Source organism: Neopsephotus bourkii, unplaced genomic scaffold (assembly GCF_033783945.1).
Source record: "Neopsephotus bourkii isolate Nb327-2 ecotype Australia unplaced genomic scaffold, CSIRO-AGI_Nbou_v1 NB_1433, whole genome shotgun sequence".
NCBI lineage: Eukaryota > Metazoa > Chordata > Aves > Psittaciformes > Psittacidae > Neopsephotus > Neopsephotus bourkii.
Window position 1 is genome coordinate 3,115,669 of NW_026901910.1, and position 8,737 is coordinate 3,124,405.

Here is an 8,737-nt window from a genome sequence, read left to right on the forward strand (position 1 = left end):
AAGATGTGGATATTTGTGATGGATGGCTCCAAAGCTGGGAATTGGAAGAGTGTTGCTGGCATCTGCAAGCCACCAACTCTCAAGCTGTCACTGGAGACACATTAAATGGGTGTTTCCTTTGCATAGCAGCAGAGCGGGCTGGGGTTGGACCTCAGAACAGGGCAGAGTAACCTACCCAGTCAGTAAAATGAAGCAGAACGAGGAACTGGGAAATTGCCCTTAGCTGGGAATTACTTGGACTTGTCACAGTAGGCTATAGAGGCGAGGTGGAGGCTGTGTGTGTGGTTATTGGCAGATGATGAATGTGGCTTTGCTGCCACAAACATGATATCTAGGAATAGCGTTGGCTGCCTTTGTTCTGTGCCCGCTGCACTTCAGCAGCGTTTGTCGGGACCAGCATGGCTGTGTGCGCCCTTAGCACCAAGGCAGAGCCCACCACCCGCAGCTGTGTGCCCAGAGCTGATGGCTGCGAGTTCCTCATGTTTGGGTGGATCTCTCCATCTGCTCTCCGAGTTTTGGCACTGCCGCTTGCTCACGTGTCGCTCTCTGATGAGGTTGCTCAGGTTTAATTCAATAGACCGGGCTGTTTGTCAAGCTGCCATCAGAGCAGATGCTTTAGGAGGAGGGCGCGCTTTGTTTTCCCCTCTATGTCCACAGTGACCTTCAAAGTTGGAGAAGCACAGTGGCCCTATGCCAGGGAGAGAAAGCCCAGCCTGGCGTTGGCATTAAACTCAGCGGGGAGCAGGAGGAGAGAGGATTTCCCACTACTGTGACCTTCAGCGCCGCGTTAAACCCATCCGAGCCGGAGGTGCCAAGCAGGAGGATGCCCTCGGAGGGGCTGCGGGGCCGGGCGGAGGGAGGGAAGGAGGCGGCGGCCGCGCATGCCCGTGGCGGACCGTGCCCCCCGCCCGGGCTCAGGGGCTCCGCGCAGCCGTCGCGGTGCGAAGCAGCCGCCGCCGCCGCCACCTGCTGCTGCTCCGCGGCTCCGCCCCGGGCCCGGCTGCGGCTCTGCCCGCGGCACGGCCCTGTCCGTGGTGCTGCTGCTGCTGCTGCTGCTGCTGCCGCCGCCCGCATCCTGTTGCGCCGGGGCCACGGCTGGGAGCGGAGGAGCAGCGGCTTCCGAGGGAGCCTCTGCCCTGATGGGAACAATGGCTGCGCTGGCCAGGCTGCTCTGGGCGTCCTCGGTCGTGTTGGTGGTCTGGGGTAGGTGCTTTCGTTCTGTGCTGTCTGCTGTCTCGTAGGGTGCTGCTTCTCGTCACAACCCTTACCAACAGCTGCCTTCGAAGTGGCTTTTTGTATTTACCATAGGGATTCATGCAGAGTTGGTGTGAATGTAATGGAGTTAGTGCAAGCAGAGAAGATGCATGACTGCCAAGCAGACACAGGGCATGAAGCGTGTGCTTTAATATGCATGCAAGTTCTTTCCCGTTGCCTTGCTGCTGCTGTTGTGAAATTTGCAATGTAATTTAATGTTTGCTTACCCCAGGGTGTGCAATCTCTGGGGCAGTGCTCGTTTTCCATGCAGTGTGAGCTGGAGTAAATCAGTTTATTGCAATCACAGTTGTTCTCCTGCAAGCAGGAGAAGGTTGGTTTTGGCAGTACAGCCACATCTGATGAGCACGTAACCTACAGCTCCATGTGTGGGTGCTTAGCTCTGCGTGCAAAGCTAATTTAACCGGAGCAAAGCACGATCCAGGAGCTGCTTCCTTAGTTCTCCTAGAAAGCTGGCGCTACCCACGGAGCTGGTAGTCCGGGAGAATTGGAATCCCGCTATGTCCTGGGATAATACAGTGCTTGAGAGAGGGTTAATGGTATCTCAGAGCTGGGGAGGAGGGAGCAGGCAGCGAAGTCAGCACCTCAGTGAGCTGAACTCTGGGCTCCAGAGGCAGGATTGGACAGCAGAACACAGTATTATTTAGCCCAGGGGACAACTGTCAGCAGGGATTTAGTCTGAGACATGGAGCTGAAGCGTTTCTTTTCTTATCAAGTAGCTCCACAGACAATGATTTCTGTCTTGGTGTGAGCAGTATGTACAGTTGCCAGTGTGAGCACAGATCTCATTGGAAGCATTTGATCAGGAATGTGTGTAAAACCAGTAACTCCTCCTGCTGCCACCTTTACTCGGGTCCAAGCCCCTTGATTCCCTGTACTGCTTATGAAACCTAGAATGCTCCCACATTGCCAGGTGAAAACATCCAGCCCGTTTCACTGAGCACAATGAGCAAACTGTCCCTCCACACTTAAGTTCTGGGCTTTCTCTCCTACCAGACTGTAATTGCTGCTGGAGCAGGAGCATGCTCAGCATGCATGGAGAGAAGCAACAATGCCTCCAAAGTGGCATTAATTACTATGGGAAGGATTAAAGTTGTGGCAAAGCAGATGCTGGAGGGGTGAATCTGCGTGAAGTGATCACCCTCTGTTAATTATTATGAATTATTTATATCTCAGAAAAGGAAGGTTGGTAAAAATTGACATTTGAGACTTACCCGTTGTCAGACAGAGTTAGTAATGAATCCATTTGCCATTGGGGATGATGCGATGCTGAGATGTGGATAACGGACGTCTCTCTAACTCCATCTTACACTTCTTCTCTTGCTGCTCCTTCTCCCTAGCTGGTTTTTGTTCTGCAGTATGTGTTGAAGTTCCATCAGAGACAGAGGCAGTCCAAGGAACACACATGAAGCTGCTCTGCATCTCCTGCATGAAGAGGGAAGAGGTCACAGCCAGCACGGTGGTGGAATGGTTCTACAGGCCGGAGGGTGGAAAGGATGAACCTGTATGTATGCCTGGTAGCTGAGCCCTTGTGTCGTAGGTCTTACTGTGAAACACAGCCCAGGGAACTCATGTGGGAGAAGCCAAAAGGTATTTATGAGAGTGTAAGTTTCTCCTGTGGCCAAGATCCCTAAGGAAGGCTGTAAAGGGAAGGAGGGAGACCCAAATATGAGCAAAAGCTTTTACTCAAAGCCTGTAGACATGCCCAGCAAGGCTGCTTTCATAACATGGAGCAGAAACAAGCTTGTAAATCAGCTCTTAGCTGCAGATCTTCATTATTTCTGCAGCATGCTCAACCAGAAGTTCCACAGCACTGATTCTGAGCAGTGTCCTTTTCTTGCTGAGGTGACTTCCACTCTTGGGCACAGCACTGTGACACCAGAGGGTTCCATATGATAGGAAAAGCTAGAATCTGTGGTTGAGTTCAAACATTCAGGGTCATACATATATGAATGTGAATTTCCAGTTCTATCCCTTGAATAGATGAAGTCAAGCGTGTAAGCAAATCAATTAGGGAAATAGAAGTATGGAGTATACCCTTGGCTATATCTCCCTTCTTTGTACCCTTCTGAATCCTAAAGCTATTCTTTGAAGGTTAAATTGAACTCTGATAAATGTGCAGGACAGGATTCACTTTTTTGCCTCAGAAGGCGAAAAAGTCCCTGTTAGGAAAAGGTAAAGTTCGTTTTCAGAGGGAATCAAAGGGGGAATTGTAGAGATGAACAGCTGGAATTCAGGAAGGAATGGCAAATAGAGAGTAAGATAAAGGCTGAGGCCATGTTTGTTTCTAGCTATTTTACCTGAGTAAGAAGCATTAGATCAGTGGTTGCATTTCATCACAATTGAGCTGGGCCAGGCAAGAAGGCAGATACCCCCCTAGGGCCTGAGAGCTAAAGGGACCACACTGAGGAATGAGATGGGAATCCACTTTTAGTGACCTGGGTGACATATTTGCCAGTGTTAATACAAGGAATACCGATGAAAGTGAGCTGGGGTGGGCAGGGAAATGATGCGGCTGTGGTCAGTCCAAAACTTGGAAGGTATTAGAGCTACCAAAGCTCCATTCTTCTGATGCACCATTTCCATGCTGTCATTTTCATCCTGCATCACTTCCATTTCAGCTGAATACCTCAGGGCTTACCAAAAATGCCTGTTTGTCTTCACTGTATTTATTCCATGGTTCCTTCTTAAGATGATCTTAATGTGCAATGACTTGACAGGCTGGCACGTAGACTGCTTTGGTTTTAGTTTCATTGCTGATCTTCTGCGTTGTCCACATGTGACTTTTTCTCTGCCTTATTTTTAATACCTCTGTGATGGAGATAATTCAGTTTTCTGGCTTCCTCAAAGATTTTGGGGAAAAGGATGATGGAATATGAATAGCTGCTGTTACCAAGGAAGCCTTAGCCTGGAACGTACACGTGTGTAGCTCGAGGGTGGTGATGTTCCTTGCATATGCTGCGCTGTTGTCCGAGATACGAGTCAGTGATTAATCAGAAATACCCCTTCCCCACAGATCTACGAGTACAGGAAAACCAACCATGAGTTTCCAAGCCGCTTCAGTGGCCGGTTGCAGTGGAATGGGAGTAAAGACATGCAGGACGTCTCCATCACTGTGCTAAATGTGACCTTGAATGATTCGGGTATCTACACCTGTAACATCACCCGGGAGTTTGAGTTTGAGATTCACCGGCCTCTCTTCACAAGCTCCAGACTGATCCACCTCACCGTGGTGGAGGAGGGTACGAAGCATTGTGCCTTAACTCATCAGGCTTACCTCTATCCAAGGATAGAGCTTTTCATTGTGTTGTAGGAGAGGGGTGACTGAGCTGCCAGAGAATTATGCCTGTCTTTGCAGAAGCAAACACTGCACAGGGTTCAGGAGGAGAGACCTGTGTTTGTTTGCCGGCTGCAGCCTCTTCGTAGGCTCCGAGTGGTTGTGTGTGAATGTGGGAAGTTACAAGGATGCCTTTGCCTGGGTGTTTGATTCCACTGGAAGCAAGCAGTGGGATCCCTGCTGGTGTGTTCTGATGGCAGGATCTTGCCTGTTCCCTCTCTTTTGCCCCTTCATAGTGTAGTGGCAGATGGGTATTCCAGTTAAGGTGGGTTGGGAAGGATGGCACGAGGATGGGAATTGTCAGTGGAGCTGCCGTGCTCCAATCACTGCATGTAACTGATGGGAGATTATTTCATTTTCCTAACAGCTGGAGAAGACTTCACCTCGGTCATCTCTGAAATTATGATGTATATTCTGCTGGTCTTCCTGACCCTGTGGCTGCTGATAGAGATGGTCTATTGCTACAGGAAAGTCTCCAAGGCAGAGGAAGCTGCCCAAGAAAATGCGTAAGTGTGAGATCTATGTCTGCTCCCGACTGTACCAAAGAGCTTCTTACTGTGAGCATCTCCTGCAGGTGACACTTGTTACCTTAGAAATACTTACAGGCATTCAGTCTCTCTGTAAGGGTTGATGGACCCATGCTGTGGTCTGCACTGCAGCACTGAGGTTATGCTTTCCCCTTTCCCTCCAACTACAGGACAGACTATCTTGCGATTCCATCAGAAAACAAGGAAAACTGTGCCGTGCCTGTGGAGGAATAGCAGAGAGGAGTCAGCGAAATGAACGGCACCAAGGTAGGTGATGAGGAAACAGTCTGCTTGTGTCTCAGCCTTTCAGACTTACTACAGCTGGTTACATATGTGTGGAGCTGGAGAAAAGGTGAATGGGAGACTCCTGCAGTCTGGTTGTGCTCCTTCCCTGGAGCTTCCCCAGTGACACTGGAAGCAATAAAAGTATCTAGTTGGTGGGTGTACTAGTATTACTTCAAACCCTGAACCAACATGTTAGCTTTCAGGCCATGGTTTAATTACTCCTCTTTTGCTCATTCCTGTTGAACGGGGAATAGTCACTATCCCCTGTGGATGCTGAGCTGCACTCAGAGATATGTAAGAGCGCTATCTCCAATGGAAGCATCTGCTAGGAAGGACTTTGTGGGAAAAGACCAAACTCTAGAACTTTTAAAGTCTTGTGCTGCTAGTTACCGTGCTAACTGTATCACGATCCTCACTTCTATAAGGTCAAATGACTCGTGCTCCAGGAGGATTTCTCTCCCTTGCAGGGGCTCTGAAGACAGAAGGACCGCATCATGCCAGCCAGGTTTGAGGGGGAGCTCTGCGCCGTCGGGAGGAGATACGGGGAAGTGTACATTCTCTTCCATTTGCCTTGGACTCTGTACAGCCTTGACTTTGGCCTCATGACTCCATTCTGAGCTGCCAGCCCATTTGCTAAAGGACTCTTCTTTTGAAGCATGCTGAGCAAAGGGCACAGGGGTGTGGGCAGCACGGCTCCTTCCCAAGTTTCTGTTCCATCATCACGTTAATGGCTTTGTAAATGTCAAGTGTCATTTCTTAGCTGCTGTCACCACCACCTTTATTTGCTGACTATGCTAGTTCTCCATTGCAGAGATAAAGGGTATGTATGTCATGATACTCTGACCCATAAGACTGGGAATGAGGTCATCTTAGGGTGATGTTCCACCATGTCTTACAGCCCAAGTAGTCTTATTGGTGTTAAAACAGGAAGAATTTAATTAAGTAGTTGTTGCTTGGCAAGTTGCTCTGGACTTCGGGCTGCCCTTGCACAGGCAGGGTAGGTTGAGGATTGTGATGGTGTAAGAATGAGTCCCCCTGTGCCCTGTTCATGCTTGCTCTTGGAGGAGGGAACTGAGACTGTAGATCCTGAAGTACCCCTGCTTCAGGAAGCAGTACTACGTAAGTATAAGAATCCCCTGTATCCCCCCCTTTTCATTTAGCAAGCATCAAAAGTCTTAGTTCTTTCCTTTTGCCTTGCATAGCAGGTTTATTCCTCAAGTGCACAGAGACACAGGGATAGGAATAACCTGCGGAGCCACGTTCTGCAACAACAGGCAAGTAGGCAAAGTCAATAGGATGCACAGCCCTCACAGGAAAGCTTTGTAAAATGGTAGTGCTGTTAGTAACTGATGGTCTCCTTATTCTATAGTGCAGCACCACCTAGAGGAATAGGCATCACATGCTGATTTTTTCCTAGTTAATAGTATTTCTTGCTTGTGACAGCCACTGGTTTGAGTAGTTGGCATTCATTGTAAGTGATCCACTGCTGCACGGGATTCCCACTGTATGTTCAATGTTTCCCATGCAACCTTACCTTTTTAGTTGTAGCCGCTGTTTCTGGCCTCAGGTGTAATCGGTCAAGCTCAACAACTAGGATTAAAAAGAAGGAATAAGGCAGAAACTGGCCAGGGTGGAATTGTACCTTAAGACCAAATGGGGAAGGTTTATTTTTGCATCTAGCAGACGTTGTTACATCCCTGCTGCAATGGAGCCTCTACTGCTTGCAAGAGTTGACAAATTCTGCTACACTGACCGCTTCTAAATAGTTCCCAAGTGCTTGTGAATCCAGGCATGCTTCCCACGTATGGAATTTCCCCTGCTTTGTTCTGCTGCTTTTTGTGTGTTGCTGAAATCACAGAAATTACTCCGTTTGTAAGTCAGGCCCGGGCCAGATTTCCAACTGGCAGGCATTCAAAATTCCTTTTTTGGAATGGGTGTTACCTTGAGTAAACCACCACAGCACAGCTTCCGCCGTAGGATCGCTCTCGAGTCCAGAGCCGAGCCTGGCAACGTGAGCCCGTTATTCCAGACACTTGCAGTCTGGAAACGCACTTGCTCCTTCGAACCGAGTAGCCTAAAGGGGGGGAAAAGCAGCTCCTTGTTCAGCTGCATGTCTTCATTTCGGGCATAATCCTAACTCGAAACCCACAGCACCAGAGGAGGGACTAGATGGTAACTCCGGAGTATCTGTCACTGACCACAGCATTGACGCCCGCGGTGATTTTTAGGTAAGGCCATGTAACCTCTCTCCCACTTTAGCTCTGCTCCTCAACCCCCTGAAGCATTGGTAACCCTCTGGTGTCATAATACAAACTGAAATAAGGGACAAACAAGAACATGGTGAGAGCTACCTCAGGTGGTAAAGAAGGGCCATCCTCTAGTCCTGCACCTTCGGTATCTTACAACGCATCTTAAGATGCTTTTTCTTGGACATATCTTTCACTTTTCCAGTTCCTGCAGACAGATATCGTCCTGTGTTGTTCTAGGCAGGAGAAAATGGTGTGTAAATATGGCAAAAAAGGAACAAAAGTGATTTTTCAGGGGTGGTGGTGCTGGACGAGATGGTCCTGTTTGGTGTCCGAAAAGACCCTCTCTGTACTTGGAAATGACAGAACAGACTTCAGAACAGGCAGGATAATAAAGAGAACAAAGCACTCATGAGTCGCACTGCTTGTTTTGATAGATTTTGTTTTAATTTATACTGTACTTCCATTGTACTAGCTACTTTACATTAAGGTTTGGCTGCACAGCCTTTACAACTCCTAGGTTCTAGCAGGTAAGTTTCATTATCATTTTACCGCGTTCTTGCGCACAGCGCAAAGTTTATGACAGTTAGACAACTCCTAAAACAAAACCACAGGGTGTCCCCCCCACCCCAGAGTTCATCGTAGTGCTACAGGCCCTAGCCAACAGCCCCCCACCTCCTGGGCTCAGGGGGAACCCCATAAGGGGTGATTGTACCCCTCATTCCGTGCCGATGGGATGCGATCCCCGTGAAGTCGCAGTTACGCACAGTAGTTGGGTTGCGGTATCCAGCGCCTCAGGTGGGGAGAACGTGCTCCCAGGTTTATAGCAGCTTTACCCAGGCCCTGGAACACGCGGTGGGAGAAGGATGCCACCAGCATGGTCACATCCCCGAGGTGCCACAGCCCCGTCATGCCACTCCTTGTAACGCTGCAATGGCTCTGCTGCTTCTCCCTCTGCCCCGACCAAGAGCCAGGTTAGTGCTACTGTATCTGCTCCATTAAGTGCTGTCACGATGGAGGTGGGCTTGTGAGGACAGGGAGCAAGGCGCGGGTGGCACAAACTCCACCTC

The 8,737-nt window shown here is 49.3% G+C and overlaps 1 protein-coding gene across 2 annotated transcripts; it reads left to right on the top strand.

Annotated features, from left to right (window-relative positions):
* The first annotated feature begins 866 nt into the window (after window positions 1–866).
* SCN3B (sodium voltage-gated channel beta subunit 3) lies at window positions 867–7,504 on the top strand. Of its 2 annotated transcripts, none has more exons than XM_061368491.1 (6): window positions 867–1,203; window positions 2,613–2,776; window positions 4,289–4,514; window positions 4,977–5,115; window positions 5,307–5,403; window positions 5,847–7,504. In XM_061368491.1, exons 1-5 carry the CDS (start codon window positions 882–884, stop codon window positions 5,368–5,370), a joined length of 915 nt encoding a protein of 304 aa, XP_061224475.1. In that variant the 5' UTR covers window positions 867–881; the 3' UTR covers window positions 5,371–5,403; window positions 5,847–7,504. The 2 variants fall into 2 exon arrangements, with proteins under 2 accessions (XP_061224475.1, XP_061224474.1); XM_061368490.1 differs by having other exon boundaries at window positions 5,889–7,504.
* Window positions 7,505–8,737: the final 1,233 nt, after the last annotated feature.